Source organism: Manduca sexta, chromosome 28 (assembly GCF_014839805.1).
Source record: "Manduca sexta isolate Smith_Timp_Sample1 chromosome 28, JHU_Msex_v1.0, whole genome shotgun sequence".
NCBI lineage: Eukaryota > Metazoa > Arthropoda > Insecta > Lepidoptera > Sphingidae > Manduca > Manduca sexta.
This window is the reverse complement of record NC_051142.1, coordinates 15948061-15965950: the sequence shown is the minus strand read 5'-3', so window position 1 is coordinate 15965950 and position 17890 is coordinate 15948061. Positions and strand designations below refer to the sequence as shown.

The following is a 17890-nucleotide window of genomic DNA, read 5'->3' as shown; positions in this document are numbered from 1 at the left end:
ACGTGAAAGCCGCGTCGACTATTCTAAATTCAAAATAATTAGTTTATAGCAACGCATGCGTACGCGCATGTTTAATCTAAGGTAGGAAGTATCTATTAACCATCTGGTATCTAGTCTACAGCTCTTCTAGGCTATAAACGTCTATGGTCGCGGACGTCCATCAGTGTTGGCGGGGTCATCATGGAACGGCGGCAAACCAAATAATTCCGGACGGAACTCCAGCAGAGAGCGAAGCACCAACGTCGCATGTCGCGTGTGTTCACGGGTGAGACGAGGGTCCGGGACCATTACCACCTGAAGTATTAGAACATCATCAACGACTAGAAAATTATTTGACTTGAACCTATTGAAATCTAAAAATATAGTTCTAAAATGTAATGACCTTGAGAATTAAAGATTACAAGTTTTTTTTATGATAGAAAATACCTCTTGAGTCTCATAAAAACAAATCTTGTCTGAATAAATGAAAATCAAAATCGAATAAACTAGTTGCTGAATATAAGTGTTTTAGCTAATGAAGACAAAAATATTCTGAATATAACCTGCATGCCAGCCTCTTTCGCCGCCTCCACGCCCACCGCCGAATCTTCAAACACGAGACACTGTGTTACCGTCAACACTTCTTTATCACCTCTACATTCAGATTATTAACGCAAATTTATTAAAATTTTGAAAGTACAGTACAGTCAGTAGTAATTATAGTACAGCGCCATCTGTGAGCGAATAGCGCATACTCTCTATATGCAGGAAACTTTTCACATAGATTACACATGACGTGAATATTCGGTTTTTAAGTATTAAATAATCGTCTGAAAAGTTTTTTACAGCTGTTAAATATTGTCTATAATCACCTGTATTGGCTTGGGTTTGTCGGGGAAGCGCGCCGCTGCTACGAGATAGATGTCAGGATTCGGCTTGCCGCGGTCCACCTCGGGGTCTGTTATGCTCACCTAGATATCATACTTTTCAATTAGCACCTACACTGCAGCATGTATATTGAAACCATTATTACACAATTAATTTAATTTCCTTGTAATATAAAAATTATTACCAAACCAACAAATTATAGCAATAAGACGATGCACCAATAACACAGGTCTACAAAAAAAAATATTTTTGTTTGGTGTTGCTTATTCTATGTATATTATTATTATAATAATTTGGTTAATTAGCTCACCAGATGTCGTGCAAATCGGTCAAAACGTTGAAGCTACGTTCGAATTTGTATCGATCGATAATAATCTAAAAATGTATTTTAACAGACTTAATGTCATTAAAATAAAGTAATTTTTTTGTTTAATTTATAATATCGATATGTCGTCATCGAGAAGGTGTTGTGTAAATAATTCAAATACATTTTGTTACATTTGTGGTGAATATGTAGTGAATAAGTTTAGAAAACCTATAACAGATTTAGTGGAGAAGACATACGTTGATTACTTTAGTATAGAGATGAAGGCTCTGGACAAACCGTGGGTTCCAAACATTGTGTGCAAGTTATGTAGTGAGCATTTAAGACAGTGGGCAAACGGTAAACGTAATCATTTAAAGTATAGTGCTCCGATGATTTGGGCAGAACCAAAAAATCACACTGATGACTGTTATTTTTGTGCTGTAGAATTACATGGTATAAACAAAAAATGACATATCCTGATTTACCGTTTGCCAAAAGACCTCGATTGTGTTCAGATGACGTACCATCTCCTATGAGTCAAGATCTTTTCGATCTATCAGATTCGTCGGACACAGAAATGGTGGAAGTTTTTTCTGATGAACGTGACAGTGATTTTGAAGTATCAACTGCGCCTTTACTTTTTTCTCAAGATGCTTTAAGTGATTTGATTAGAGACCTTGACCTTTCGAAAGAGCGATCTGAGCTCCTAACATCTAGACTCAAAGATAGAAATTTGTTATCTCAAGGTACGAAAATAACATTTTATCGTGATCGAGAAAAAGAATTTCTTCGGTTTTTTAGTTCAGAAAATGATATAGGTTATTGTAATAACATTGGTGGTCTTCTAATGAAACTGGGGCTCTCAAGGTACAAAGCTGACGAATGGAGATTGTTTATAGACAGCTGTAAGCGAAGTTTAAAATGTGTTTTGCTAGATATTGGTAATAAACACGCAGCTGTCCCTATTGCTCATTCAACAAAATTAAAAGAAGAGTATCAAAACGTAAATCTTGTTTTGGAATGTCCTAAAGACATCCATCGGAGAAAATCTATGAAGAGAAGCTTCTAACCTGTTAAATAATGTGTAATTAAATGGAATTAAACGTATCAAATTAAATGTTCTATTGTTTTTTAATAAATTAATTAAAAACTTTTTAAATTATTTACCGATGTAAAATCTCGAAAACTACACGTAGCATTAAAAAAATAACTATCAGGTTTTTGTCAGGATACCGAATGTACTTGGAATAAGTTTTACTTTTAGCGGCACCAAAATCACTGTAGACCTGTGTAATTATTATCATAGAAATAATAAGCCGCAACAATGACTTTCCAGGTGGCCGCATTACCCGCCATTAATTTAGAACATAACACTCATAGTGATTTCTCATGTCTACACAAAACATAACTCGCCTTATGGTGGAACATGCCGAAGAGCTGCGGTCTGGCGCATGCGTGAAGACGCACCGCCTGCTCCGTGGAGTTAGTCGCCAGTGCTAATGGAATGCTGTAGTCGTACAGGTGCGTCAGCAGACGCTCTGCACCTGGGAGAGGTGTTTAAAGAATTCATTTATACATTTTTACCCTGGCAATTGACTACACTGTATGGTGACGGCGGATGTGTCCAACTACGCCATTGACAGACTCTGTGTCTTTCAAAAATGTTTTCGAAAGTTCAAGGTCATGTGACTAGATTACACTTAGCACACCTAACAGTATAAATGGCACGTATCTTGCTGGTCCTCATATATAATATTTGGACAATCTACACTGTACTTAACTCCAGAACATGTGTATCTAATCACTTTATCGTGACAAGATAAAATTGCATATATAGTAAAGCTTCATTGCAGTACCGCATTTGTTAATAGGCTGTAAATGGGGCGACATTGTAGCAACGAGGAACCTTTTTTGTTTCCACAAAGTATGCGCACACGCTGGTTATGCTCGCACACGATCTAAGTGGCCAAGTTTAAAGTATAAAATCGGCATTGTTTCCTTGCTATGCCTCATTCAATACTTATAAACGATACCCTTCAACAGCGGTGCACTGGGCAGCATGCTCTGCGCCATGGACTCGAGCTGCGTCTCGAACTCGTCCGCTGAGATCGGCAGCCGCAACTCCCTCACCACCGTCACGCAGATCTCGCGGTCCGTAACGCCGTACATCTACATTTATTGGAGACATTGGTGCTGTAAATACGATACTACCCTATTTATCATCGGAATGTTTGCCGGCAAACATGACAGCTATGACAGTTATGACATTAGGCGTGTCACGGAAAAATTACCTTATTATGTAGTTAATAATAAGATTATTTTTCCGTGACACGCCTAATGTCATGTAGCTGTCATGTTTGCCGGCAAACATTCCGATGATAAATGGGCTACTGCGCTGAATTTAGGGTCTACAATACTGTTGATGACAGGCTGGCATTAATAAGAAAGGTTGAGAAAAATGATGCGGAATATTATAAATACTGAGCGACATCCATTTTACAATATGCTAGAAAAAGTTTGTTACCCCACATTGATATAGCATAAGGATAAGTATAACAAATAAATCAAACCATTGCGTCATTTTAAATTGACCGCAATAAAAAATAACAAAGTACGCGGTTAGAAAAGTGTGTAGGTATATATTTCTCACAAGAATGAGTGTAATGTTAACTAGAATTTCCCATTAGGCGAACTTAGTCTTTTTGTCGCTTGAATGAGTATAGTCACCCTTATTTGCATCTCCTTCGTATACACTCGTCGGTACTTCTCGCAAATCTGTTGAACCATCTTGTGGTACATCACTTCGGAATCTGCGACCAAGAGACAATTTAGCTTTCTAACATCAAGGATAAAAGACCATAATTAATCGAAGCGGCGATAGCCTAGTTGGGTGTGGAACGGACTGTCAAGACGAATGTCCGCAGGTTCAAATCCCAAGGGCACACACCTCTGAGATATCTAAAAAAAAATCATGTGTATATTCTTTGTGAATTTATCGTTCGCTTTAACGGTGAAGGAAAACATCGTGAGGAAACCTGCACATCTGAGAAGTTCTCTATAGGAATTTCGAAGGTGCATGAAATTTACCAATCCGCACTAAGCCAGCGTGGTGGACTAAGGCCTAATCCCTCTCAGTAGTAGAGGAGGCCCGTGCTCAGCAGTGGGCAAGTATATAATACAGGGCTGATATTATTATATTATATATTGTAGGTAAGTCTAATAACTACCAGGGAATAAGAAACGCTAAGAGTTACCGAGAACAGTCCCGTCGAGGTCGAAGAGACAGTGAGTAACCTTCTTGAAGCGACGCAAGCTGCTAGCGGCTGTGACTATCTCACCTCCCCTCCCAACCCTCATGCACGCACCGCGCACCCCCAACAACATACGCCAAAATTTCGACTGTACATTTTCAGCATCTTCTGTTTTCTTCTTAGGGGATCTAGAATTTTCTTTTGGCCGTGCATAAATTGTACATGTGTTTTATTCTTTTGTTGACAGCGAAGTTAAGTTGTAAGTGTCGTCTTGACAAATGATATACAAAGCCATCTGTGATTTCTATTCGAAACTAAATGAAATAGGCAGTGTATGAGTCGTTTGAAATAAGGCTTTACTCTACTTAGAGTCGGTTCGGTTAGATTGTTTTGAACCCTAAGTTCAGTAGCTCTATTAATTTTTAAGAATAAATCATTATGTGAATTTTACTTAAAAGCCCTACAGATAGTTAATTCCAGTGATGAAAATAATGGCGACTGACGATTATCGCGCATCACGTTAAACGCTTTTTATATCACCATTTTTATTCTTACATAGGTTTTTAAGTAGATAGAAGTCCTTATAATAAAACTAAATAAAACACAGGTTTAAACGAGAAAATAATTTTTATTTATCATCGAAAAATTTCAAAAATACAGAGATCATCAGAGACGGATCACATTTAAAAAATGGCGACGCTCGCACTACATAAGGAATCCGCCGCGCCGCGGGACGAGCGGCACGGACGTCGACTACGAAAATTATTGTCGATCGAGCGGCACCGAAAGGGTGGGGTAAGTGGGATACGAGGATCCAGGCTCGAAAGAGAACGTGTGTCTAAGTTAGGGTTGCCATAACTTCCTGAAACTAAACCATTTAAGGTTTTGTTGACTAAAGTGACTCGTGGAAAATATTCGGGAGCTCTTTTATGACAGAAGTACTAAAAAAGTGACATGCCCTCTATACCGGGACAGATGGCAACCCTAATCTACGTGAGATGGGTTTCGTCCTCGCGCTGATCCCGTCGCGTGCGGTACCGCGGGGCTGACCGAGGAGTGACGCCCGCCACCAGAGCTAAGGGCTCTGCGCTCGCAGCCGCTGCCGCCAGTGCCTCTCCTCGCTCCAGTGACCACTGCCGCCGCAGAGACCGCGCACCTCCCGGCAGCCATCTGAAACGGTACTAGAGCAATAGCAATATACAGGAATGGAAGAAGCTACATTCCTCCGTGTTTCTGGAACTCTATAAATTGGGATTCTTTAAATTTAGAGTCAATATTACAACTTTCCATAATGCGTGGTAATGGTCCAACGCTTTGCCTATACAACGATAACAAACTACTGTCACCCTTATCATCATCGTCAGTCACAAGATGTCCACTGCTAAACATAGGCCTCTCATGAAAGTTTACAAATCAAATTCCTCCATTTATTATCTCCTTTCCTTCCACAAAATAATTCACTGTATATTGTATATGTGAACTTGAGTTACGAATGATATTCCTCGGGACATTGTTTAAACTTATGCCTAAGTCCATGAGCTCATATTTTTTTTAATAGTTTATGCAGAACGTGAAGTAGTGACGTTGTAATTGTATTTTTAAAATTAGGAACGTCGAATGACGAGTAACAGTACCTGTATCGCGCGTAAGCTGCGCTGTGATCGACGCTGGCGCCGTGTAGAGGACCACGTGGCAGAGCCTCCAAAGCTGTCGTAGACGTGGGACTCATGGGACTCATACTACCCATTAACTCACACATTTTGGGCAGCGTCGCGCTCTCGGGTGCTTTTAATGCAGAATAAATACAAAATATTTTATTTTGATTTGAATTTAACTGAAATACAAGGACGAAGATAAAAAAGACTAGCATACAACATCCGTCCATTACAACAGCGGTGTCTGGAGTAGTAGAGTGAGTCGACGGTGAAATTGTCCTCGAGACTGGCTCTTGATCGTCAACTTCACATTCCGCTTCCACTAGAATTTCTTCTTCGGATCTGCAGAATAGATATTAACAAGCAACATGTGAGAGCTCTCACCAATAAAAGTAAACACAAAATATTGTTGTAATAATATAAACTCACTCAAGAGGAGGCGGAGTGGGTAAGGGACGGTCGAAACCTTCCTTTCCTAGTAACCAGTATGTGTGCATTGCGCCTTTGCCCTTGATTTGCGTGAGGCCTCGTGATCGTAGTCGATATCCACCCGCCGCCAGGAGCTTCTCAGCTGTAGCCGCCGACATTTGGATCCGCCATGCTGCACCTGGAACGCAATGCTCTTATTTTTCCATCGCCGGCGCCGAGGTTTAGTGCGGGATAGAGAGACTTTCGGGCACTCACCGGTGGACTCCATGCGCGATGCAGTGTTCACAGTATCACCGAAGAGGCAGTAGCGTGGCATCGTGAGACCAACGACGCCGGCGCAACATGGGCCCGAGTGCAGGCCGATGCGCAGGTGCAGTGGCGTGTCGGGTAGATGTCGCACGCGAAAGCGCCCTGCCAGATGCAGTAAGTGCAGGGCCATAGTGGCCACGCTTTCAGCGTGGTCGCGCGCACGCTTCGGTAATCCGCCAACCACCATGTACGCGTCGCCGATAGTCTCCACTTTGTACACGCGGTACTGCTCGATGGCCGCGTCGAACGTCGTGTACAGGTCGTTGAGAAGGTCCACCACCTGTACGGGCGTGCTTCGGGCTGCCAGCGCCGTAAACCCCACGATATCACTGAAGTAGATGGATACTTCCTCGAACTCTTCTGGTTCTACGCGCGAGCCCAGCATGAGTCGTTCTGCTACGGATCTGTGCAATGTATACAACGTGTGCTAAATTTGTATTTTTGTATGAGGGCGGCAAACCTCTGATAGTTGTTTGTTAGATATTAGGTTGAATGGTGAGCGATGGTAATTCTATTTATACTACGGATACAAATGTATCTACCCATACTACAACTAGGTAGACATAACTACATTTGCGACTCACCAGCATAATTTGCGGCTAAATAATCACAAGCAAAAGCCGTACCTCGGAAGCATTCTATTGAGCAGCTGTTCGGTTTTTTTCTTCTCCATATCCAATTGTTCCGTACGCTCCTTAATTAATTCTTCTAAATTATTGCTATATTTCTCGAGCATTTCGAACATAGAATCTACTATATTAATTTTCCTGTAACAATAACAGAAAATTAACTTCTGTGTACATATCTACAGCGTCTAAATGTGCTGAGAATAGCATGGAACTCGCGTGGTACCTGCCCCTGTGCATGTGCCGGAAAACATCATGCAGCCGGTTGAAGTCGGGCCGCAGGTCGGGTGCCTCGCTCCAGCACTGGCGCATCACGCTCACAGCCTCGGGCGGCGCCGCGCCCATTGACACCGAGGGCCGAATCAGCGGCGGCGGCCGCGAGACCTTCTCTACTATCTCTATAATAGTCATCAATAAATGAGCGTCAAGGGTGTCACAGCATGCTATCCTAAAAAGCAAGTCAACTCACCGTCGGGAGTGAGTGCCAGCATGCAGTAGGGCTCGCCACGTACGATTACCTCCTGCATGATGATAGCGAAAGAGAACACGTCGCCAGGCTGTGTGGCACCCCACCCTCCGCCGCCGCGTCTTTCCCGAAGTAGTTCTGGAGCTGTCCACAGGAGCTCTGCAATTATAAAGGACTCATTCTACAATGCTTCAAACAACATTAAAACGAGACAATGGCGAACTGGGCTGACAAGTGACTGAACTTCAGGATTCAAGCAGGTATACAATTTCTGACAGGATAGATAATAATTAAGCCAAAAAAGACGTTGAAAGTTGAGAACCGTGTCGGTAGCGAAAGGAAATTGAACAGACCTCTTGCGGAGCGTTCCGGCTGCGGCAGGGCTTGTGCGCGGTAGAAAGCTGGTAGGCCGTAGTCAGAGACCCGCAGCACCCAGCGTGAGTCGACAACGCAGCTGCGCGATGAGAGGCGGCCATGCACGCGCAGCGGCGACGCGTGCAAGTAGCGCATGCCTTTTACCAGGTCTGTGAGCAGCGACAGGCGGAACGTCCAGTCCAGCTTGATGTCGTCTGCCGTCAGCACGTCCTCCAACGAGCCGCGCCCGCAGTAGTCGAACACCAGAGCTGGCCGGTTATCACACAGGCACCCTAGCCACGCGTACTAATTTATCATTGTAGCATTTTACCATTTGGATTAAGCAAGGATCATAATAATGACTCTATTTAAATAATTCATAGTTTAATTAGTTCTTTATCAAACTGATTGATTTTCAAGGAACAATTTGGGTTTTTAATATAACCACATTTTTGATACCTACCTGTCTCACGGTTGTAGATAGACAAGGGTCGACCGATACAAACACACCGGACTTTCGAGTGAGCACTTTAGGCGCTCGAAACATTTGAAAAATTAAGTACCCATGCTAACGGCAACCCACTAACAGGTTACAAACATCGGCTCAGGACGGCCTCTAGGAGTGGATGAGTCATTTTCAATTATGAGATGAGCCGCCTAAACAATCTATCCATTAACGTATTCGTCGGCACGCGGGCCGGAACTATTTGAATGGTTTGGGCTTATAACCACTCTGAAAATAGATAGCTCACATGAAGTCTTTTTATTACTGAAGGCATTCTACTGATATCGGAGTAAACGCAATCTAAATTTATTATCGACGGTCCAGATTCATGTGACGCGTCTTGCTACACTCGTATTCACTGCATATCACTGTACCTACATTGCCTATTTACTTCGCGTCAGCAAATACACATACATTGGAAATATTTAGAAAAAGTTAAGTTGAACATACCAATAAAAGGATTGATATTCTCATGGCGTAAACTCTGCATGACGAGCAACACGTCGATAGCCTTCCTTTTAAGTTCAAACGCACTGGCGGCCGGCAGACACTTGAGGTGTACTGCGTCGCCTCTGTAGCGTGTCCGTCGGTCAGCTATTGTACGGTTTACGCTACATGTGGAAGAGGGCACTGAGGGCACGCGCGGTGATGCGGCCGGCTGCTTCAGCAGGTCAGGACGCTCCAGCTCCGGTCCGCCAAATTCATGCAGCTGCTTTAGCCAACACGACAGCATCGTTTCCATTCCTTCTCCGACACGCCGCCGCTCGTCTGCCGGAAACGTGAAGTCTGCAGGCGCGAGCACAGCATCTCCGCGTCGCCTGCGCCGCCGCCGCCGTGCCATCAGTAGCCGCGCGCCCAGCGCCACGCCCGACGCCAACGCCGCCGCGCCCGCCGCCGCCAATAGCGTGGCGATTAAGCCCGCAAATACACTTTCACCGTCACGTCCATCATGAGTGGCGTTCCAACGCTGAAGGGCGTCGCCTTTATCGTGGAATTCTACTGAAGTAACCCAATCAACGTCCTCATCAAGTTGTCGCACCGAAGTGGCGTCGAGAGTGGCTATGAGGCGCCAAGCACTCTGTAGGTCGTTCCTTCCATATAATGGGTACATCGTTCGTAAGGATTGTAGGTGCGCGCGATCGGCAATTGCAGCCCGCTCGAGTAGCCGTAGCGCGGCGGCGTGCAAAGCATCGACGGAGCGCGCGTGCTCGTTACCAAGCCCGGCGTCGCGTAGTACCAACACGCGGTTCGGCAGTGCTTTACCAAGCCGGTCTAGGCTTGCGTCCAGCTCATCTATCACATCTGAAGCAGACTCTTTCAAGGGAACTTCTTGAACTTGCTGTTGGCCGGTTACAACATGCAAATGACTATTGTTATCCAGCGACTTTGGTTTTGTAGTTTGGTTTCGTGCTGTCGTAAGAATTTGATAAACTTTTTTGTTGTGATCATCATCCATCGACGCGACTGATGCACCGGTTATTATAGTTCCGTTCGAAGATATTTTTAAACTATCGAGCTCATGGAATGGTGAGGTAGTCCTATGTTTGAAAATATGTTTTTCACCATTTATAGGCATAGTAGAATCTAATCGTTCACCTGAAGAGGAATGTGTTGTGACGTTTGGAATCGATTTAGTATCTTTGTCGCCAGTGACATCGGTGGCCGACATATTATTAGCACCACCTGATCCTTGGTGGTTTGTAGGACGCCCCTGGACGAGGAGCAACAGCAGTGCATCCGCGCCGCTGAATGATTGCTCCGTGTCTTGGCTTCTGTTACTACCAGTGGAAGTGCAGAGTATTACCACTGTAAATAAGTCAAAAATAAGTTTCACAAAGTAAATAGGTGTGGCTCGTAAATCTCGCGTGGTCTCACCGTGTGAACGTCTTTGAAGATCGGAGGCTTCGGTCGTCATGTAGCGAATGGTGGCGCCGGTGGCCGACAGCGCCCGCGCCACCTCCAGTAGCGCGGCGTTGCATTCTGGGGCGATAAGAGCGGTGGAGTCGGCAGTCGCAGGAGGAAGTAACACACGCGACCATCGTAGCCGGCGTGCTAGCTCAGCCACCGCATGAGCCCGCGAGCCCACCCGCGCGCACTCCGCTGGCACCGGTCTGCGCAGCACGCGCGCCGCTGCTGACATCGCACCGCACACGCTCGTGCCTGGCCATCCCACGCATTCCACCAGTCCACCGGCGCCAAGGGTCGACAGCGCTGTTCGCGCCACTGATTCCCTCCAGGAAACGCCGCATGTGTCTAATGGAAGCAAGTGGGGCATGACGCATTTATTAAACAAAAAAGGTTATGTTTAAATAGAAAGAGTTGCTACTGATTATGCTGTCTCACCATGGTAGCTGAGGAGTTTCACTGGCATAAGCGTGGTTCGCTGTACGCTCGCGAATTGGCGGAAGCGCGCCGCGTCGAAGGCGTCGGAGTTGGAAGTCGATGGCACGGAGCACGCAGTGCGCAGCACGAGCAGTGCAGGGGGCCGCAGCGCAGCGGCGACGGCCAGCAGCGGCAGCAACGCGCGCATGCCGCGTCAGGTGACGTCCGCCATGGGTGGCGGTGGCGGCGGCGCGGGTGCTGCACGCCTCGCTGCACCGGATCAAACGAGTCGCCGCGGCTGGCACGCCTCTGTGCTGCGAATAGTTAATCGATACGGGCGCTGCACGCTTCGGTTAGCCCAGCCCGAGCATTCAGCCGGCTGACTGAACTTGTCACCGGGCGAAAAAGCTTTCATTAACACATGACTCCCTCACTTACATCCGAATATTTAAAATAGAATAAACGGTATGAATTGTTCTATTGGTGCGTAAAAGTATTGGCCACTTGATCAACCGGGCACTTCATATAGTCATGAGCACCTACAAAGTACAAACATATTGTAGTCAAGAAAAAACAGCAGAAGAATTCTCTCTTAGAAGTAGATTACTCAAAGACGACTTTGTCTGAAACTTTTATGAAAATTTAACATGGTAACAATAGTGTCGGCCGCGAACTATGTGGCCGGAGTCACGCACATCAGTATGGGCATTCCGTACACAATGCAGCATACGCTCAATGTGCCATAGTCGTTGTACGCGACCGCACGTCTGTTGCGCGAAGCGTGCCGGCACAATGATTGCGACTAGATACCTACTCGAACAACTCACGTTAATGTTGGATAGAAGCTCTTAAGAATACTTAGATACTAAGTTTTGTAATTGAAAATAAGATCATCATTAGGCCACCTTAGTTAATTTTTGTTAGGAATCCATACAAGTTTTTACTTTCCATTCTTTCCGATTATTCGTCTTCATCATTCATTACCACCTATATACTATTTTTCTTGATTTCCCCCTATTCTCTTGCAAATTAAGTACTCTTTCACAATGTCCCATTCATACCTTCATTTTAGACGTCCATTCCAACACATCATACTTTTCACAGTGTATTTAAAAGAGTTATATCGCAATTTGATACTACTGCTCTCCTTAGTTTAACTAGCACCCAAACATAATCAAAACGGACACGAATAATCACAATGCCTCTGAGATTTGTATCAAAAGATTATATAAAAACCTTAAGAAGGTCACCAGAACAAATAAACGAGCAGGCAAGAAGTGAGTGTAGAAGTCGCCGCGGCACCGGGCTAGGGCGCGACAGGGTTCAGGCCGCGCGGGGAGCCGCCGCTCACCTGTGTCGCGACTACGGCGGGCGGCGGGCGGCGCGGCTCGTGACCGAGTGGCCGCGACACAGCGATATGGCGCGGCGGCACGGCGGGCGTCACGCCGAGCTGCCACCGAGCCGGCGCGGCGGCCGGCGGCGGCGACCCGCGCGCCTGCGCGTCGGCCTCGCTCGTAAAACCCCAGCGACACAACATACATCAACACATACTAATGAAACACCGACACCGTCACAATAGCTTTATTTACTTAAATAGGTATAACATGGGTAGACAATAAGCTAACTTTATTTTATAGCAGACTACGTGTGAGTTTACTGTGTCTTATACTTATCGCCCCTCGTATTTTCTTTATAGCTGTCTGGTGCGTGATAAACCCTTGTGGGTTAAGTGCGCGTCTTGTACGTGTCGCGGAAATGCGGGGGTGCTGCCTAAAGTGCACGGAGTCAGCGCGGAGAGGCCAGCAGGTCGCCGGCAGCCACAGCCACGATGCGGTCTTCGTCGAGGCGCAGCGCTGCGCGTCCCTCGGAGACGTGCATGTCGCGCGCGCCCATCCGCGCGTAGAACGCGAGCGCGCTATTGTTTGACTTGAGAACGTGCCAGTCTATTCGGCCGACTCCCTCGGCCACCGCGCGCTCGCACAGCGCTCGCATCATTCGCACGCCAATACCGGCGCGTCTGTACGGCGGCAGGACGTACAAATCCTCTATGTAATAAGCGCGCCCTGTCCAGCTGGAGAAGGCACGGTTGCAGATTGCGTAGCCAACTACTTTGCCATCGGACTCTGCTACCATTCCGAAGAACCACGGTTGCGTTGTGTCGAATCCATCCCGTATCAGATCTGCACACACAAGACTTTTTTTTTAATTCAAATAAAGCTCACAAGATAGGGTCCTGAACTGTGGATTGTGTACTCACCATCGACTGTCAACTGCGGTCCTTCGGGCATGCCTTCAAACGCGGCCAGATCCTGCACAACATACAACGGAAAATTTATAATTGCCTTTTTGCTTACGTATTGTGTAATCTCACGACTAAAGTTTTACTAAAATATTGACTCAGGCAACTTAGTACGTTTTCCTTAGCAAGTACGATGAATCAGCAATAAATTGTAGATTCTAATTCAATTATGTAACGTAATACACAATATATTGGCACACACCAAATTAAGAATAATATATTGTAACTAAAGACTTATTAACAGTGGTTATAAATCTGAATTCAGGCGTTCAAGCCAAATTGCTGACCTTTATTTCTTCAATGACATTAGTAAATTTGTATTCGGTAAGCATAAAGCCCTCACTTCGAGGCAATTTAGTTTATTACGTATATTTAGCTGTAGCTGTACTTTTAAGTCGACCTACTGAAAAAAACAGGGTTAAGCCCCTTTAGTAATAGAGTAGGCCCTGTGGCGTAGCATAGGTTCTTGCCGCCCCAAAGCACCAGGCGAGAGCAAAAAAGAAACACACGTGCCACTCCTAGCCAAAAACGTAAAACAAGGATTTCTCTACATAATTTAGGCCCCTCCCCTGAAAATCTTTCTAGGGTCAGGCCGCACTCTTTGCCCCTGCGCTACGCAACCGTGAAGCCCGTTCCCAGAAGTGAATAATATAGGGTTGGTATTAAAATCTATTTTATCTGAGTCCGACTGGCAGAATAATGATGCTCAGACTACACAATTTAAGTTGTATTCAACTCTATAGAATACGTACTTGACTATGTTTGATTTTGTGCATTTCGTACCTATATGTACAGCATATAGTACAAAAAAGAAGTCCTGCTGTGAAAACGGAATTAAAATTTGGTAAGAAATGAAGCAGTAATTCATATTTCAAATATTCCTACGTACAGGAGTGGGCGCGAAGTGGGAATATCGCTCCATCTCTTTCTTTCGCACGCAACGTAATTCCCGATGACGTCACATGCAAGTATTTCATCCCTTTTCTGTTCTTTGACACTTACCTCTACTACCTAATTTGAATGGCTTGTAACTTGTATATTTTTCACAAGAGTTCAATGATTTCTTCTGTATTAGAATTTATACGACGCAAGTACATATTTCATAAAAGTTATAAACAGAAACAAGACAGATACCTCATTGAGTGTACCTCTTAGGGAGTCAGCGATAGAGGAGCTATCATTCATCAAATATCGCGTAATCTTGTTGACTGGATCGTTCCTACGACAGAGATGCTTTTTTATTGAGCATCGAACAGATTCCGATAACAGGGGTCAACTACAGTGAGATGTTAAAATATATTTTAGTAAAGATAATTCTAATCATTCATTATTCGGAAGCAGTTTGAGGTTTAATTAAATAAAACTATTATCAATATACGAGTTCCTTGGGCGCCTTTTACATTGCAATAGGGACGCGCGAATGTAGTCAGACGTCCCCCAAAGTCTTTGGGGTCCTCGCTAGGACCTGGCGCCCCGCCCTTAACCCGTTCCTGTATAAGACCAACATTCAATATCGGTGTGGCAAACATTTAAATCTATTTAGCGGTTTCTACGTTCACTTTAATTCGCACTCTTAATAAAATAATGACCCATTCCAAAATTGCCAATTTGTGGGAATCGTCAAACAACCAATTTCTGTTTGCAACCTTTAAGTTTTTCCCCCTTTTTTTCATGCTATAGGTTTAATTTTTTACCTATCTTTAATGAGCTCAATTTTATAGCAACTTCAAAAAAAGGTAGCAAACAAAAATTTGTTTTCCGACGACTGCCACAAATTAACAATTTTGAAATAAGTCATTATTTTATTAAGAGTGCGTTATTTTCTATGTTGATGGGCTCCTTTTGCCCCACTTAGCCCATACTAGGTAGCGCCGTTGAAACGGCGTTTACTTTAAACAACCACCCAACAGTGGCCGAGGGTGAATATTTCTTTAAGGGAACATATCTGCCCTGGGCCCTTATTCTGTATGATAGTGTAAACGCGTAACGCGGCCGTGTCTTGTTATCTTCGAGACATGTGTGTGGAATGGTATTCTGTAAGCCAAATTTCTATAGTAATAAACATGATGGGTTGTGTTACGTGCTTGTTACGCACTGTCAAAATAACGTGCGGGATAGAGAATAAGGCCCCTGTATTATATACTGTCCAACTGTTGGGCACGCGCCTCATCTACTACTGAGAGGGATAAGGTAAAATAGCATGTAGTTACTGATATTCATAAATGCGGTCTGCATGTCGTTTTTTTACATTTGCCATAAATTATTAATATAATTACATGGCAGCTCCGCCACTGCCATCCAATATTTGCTAATTTTCATAATTCATTTAGTATTAATATGATAGTAAGATAGGTAATCAAGTATAACACTGACGAAGGGTGAAATTTTCCAAAAGGGAACCCAATTCAACTACGAAAGGAACTCAATATAAGTATAAGGTACTAATAAGCATATATGCAGTCCACAAATCGTTCTAGTGATAATTATTAGATTTTATATAAATTACGAAAGGGAAGCCGGCACGAGTCGGATTATGACTCTTTGCCAGCCCCGGATCTATGGGGGGGCAAGCCGGGGCCCATGCCCCGGGCGGCGAATTCAGAGGGCGGCAAATCCAAACTTTGACTACTGAGACATCCATAACATAAAACGCATAAATTATTTTCCGCGGGGCGCGCAATGATGATGATGATGATGACAAAGTTAAAAATATAGGTGGTCGGGGGGGCATTATCCAGATTTTGTCCCGCCTCCAAATAATTCAAGATCCGGGATTGCTCTTTGCCACGAATTAAGTATAATCGATTTCGAATAAGAACGTGCATATTTATTTTTTATTAAATCCTAGTGTGTCCTTTGTGTTATGAACTCCAAAATGGCTATTAACAAATTACATTATTTCAAGTGGAAACTTCCTTCCAATTATGCTTTGTTAACACTCATGGATTCGTGGTTCATTTATTTAACAACAGTAGGTAATTATATTACCACTGCTTAATTAGAAATTGTTCTTGTTCGTTTATTTATTTATAAAATATTGTCTTATAGGAAATATACCTAATGCGATTATATTTACATTGCCATATAGCCAATTCAAATACAGATAGTTATGTAAAGGTATTTCATATTATAATCGATACATTATTAGAGTTAGTTTCTATGGTCGCCTTAATAATTTCCGCCAGTGTACAATTAAACATTTGTTTTAATTTATTATCTTTACGTGGAAACTTACGTGAGTTGTCTAGGATTGTATGTTTATTTCCGATATGGAGATAAGACATGACTTAGAGGGTACTTTATAGATTTGGAAACTGCGGGCTTCTCAGCTTCGGATCTTCCTATCCATGTTATGATAAGGACACCAATCAGGTTAATGTATGATAATTTGTTTATAGTCAGCTTTTGACAGTTACACCTCATGCATTTGCAAGCCTCACACATGCGCCTACGCACTCATAGCTACACACACACTCTTATACGCCAATGCACATGCATCAGAACTATACTCTTACATCTATGTATACACACTAATGCATATTGATAGCTTCCATTGATTGTTTGGTTTGGGATTATATTAAACGCGTTGAGAATGTACGTCATTGAATATCCTATCTCTGATAATATGATTAATTGGCGAGCCGGGTCGCTTCCTACCTGATCATCACTCATCATATACATTGAACCTTGAATATTCAACCAGATGGTATGTTGTTTTACACTGTGAATAGTTGCTAATTACTAACGATTTCTTTCATCAGGGTGTAAGAAGTTTCCTCAAGTAGCATCATCACAAATTCCTCACCTGTATCAATCGGAGGAAGAGCGGCATGTCTTCGCGCGTGGCGTCGCGTACGGTCACCGCGCTTGACATCGTCGGGGCTCTCTCTTCCGAAGACATGACGCCAGCACTCAAGCGAGAGATAGGACTGCGCACGTGGTATGGCGGCAAGACGCGTGCGCGGGACTTCACTGCCCAGCGAAACTGTCGACGTCTTGTATATATAGTACAATATTATTATCTGTGACCCGAGACAAATGTACTGATGATAATATTCCCCTAGATGGCGCTGTTGTGCTATTAGAGTGGGTAAAAAAATACTTCATTTAAGTGGTTAATGTTGTTATTTAGGTCGTCCGTCAACAAAAATAGGCCATTTAAATAACTGATGACATAATAAATGAAAATGTCTTTACAGCGCCAGCTGTACATTATCAGCTGAATGATTTGATGTACACTTTATCTAGCTTTTGCTACAACTAAATAGTTACAGACATTTCCGCTAGATGGTGTGATTACGTAAATACGCCACAAAACCTCGTAGTGACATTATTTTCTTGTTGAATGTACGATTCGTGTCAATGGTTTCTCGTACTTGAAATACATAAATTAAAACTAAAACTCGCATAGGTAGTGACTTTGTTACCATCACACATGATATATTTTATGGACAAAGCAAAGTGACTCCACTGTACGCGATGGTAAGTGATGTGGAATCC

The 17890-nt window shown here is 43.8% G+C and overlaps 3 protein-coding genes across 5 annotated transcripts; all 3 read right to left on the bottom strand.

Annotated features, from left to right (window-relative positions):
* Positions 1-6: 6 nt before the first annotated feature.
* LOC119191001 (probable pseudouridine-5'-phosphatase) lies at positions 7-4697 on the bottom strand. 2 transcript variants are annotated; one of them, XM_037444697.1, is made up of 7 exons: positions 4429-4697; positions 3902-3984; positions 3208-3343; positions 2588-2718; positions 852-950; positions 543-602; positions 7-294 (listed from the first exon to the last, which is right to left on the bottom strand). In XM_037444697.1, exons 1-7 carry the CDS (start codon positions 4556-4558, stop codon positions 142-144), a joined length of 792 nt encoding a protein of 263 aa, XP_037300594.1. In that variant the 5' UTR covers positions 4559-4697; the 3' UTR covers positions 7-141. The 2 variants fall into 2 exon arrangements, with proteins under 2 accessions (XP_037300594.1, XP_037300595.1); XM_037444698.1 differs by having other exon boundaries at positions 155-294; positions 543-586.
* Positions 4698-5033: 336 nt separating this feature from the next.
* Positions 5034-12530, bottom strand: LOC115456224. Of its 2 annotated transcripts, XM_030185192.2 has the most exons (13): positions 12443-12482; positions 11113-11405; positions 10645-11022; positions 9220-10575; positions 8264-8557; positions 7914-8069; positions 7671-7842; positions 7445-7585; positions 6765-7222; positions 6510-6687; positions 6298-6422; positions 6060-6210; positions 5034-5595 (listed from the first exon to the last, which is right to left on the bottom strand). In XM_030185192.2, exons 2-13 carry the CDS (start codon positions 11297-11299, stop codon positions 5415-5417), a joined length of 3777 nt encoding a protein of 1258 aa, XP_030041052.2. In that variant the 5' UTR covers positions 11300-11405; positions 12443-12482; the 3' UTR covers positions 5034-5414. The 2 variants fall into 2 exon arrangements, with proteins under 2 accessions (XP_030041052.2, XP_037300602.1); XM_037444705.1 differs by having other exon boundaries at positions 5361-5595; positions 9220-11022; positions 12443-12530.
* A 128-nt stretch (positions 12531-12658) lies between these two features.
* On the bottom strand, positions 12659-17409 carry LOC115456229 (thialysine N-epsilon-acetyltransferase). The gene is made up of 3 exons (XM_030185197.2): positions 17196-17409; positions 13349-13400; positions 12659-13271 (listed from the first exon to the last, which is right to left on the bottom strand). The coding sequence occupies exons 1-3, from the start codon at positions 17289-17291 to the stop codon at positions 12877-12879; spliced, it is 543 nt and encodes a 180-aa protein (XP_030041057.1). The 5' UTR covers positions 17292-17409; the 3' UTR covers positions 12659-12876.
* Positions 17410-17890: the final 481 nt, after the last annotated feature.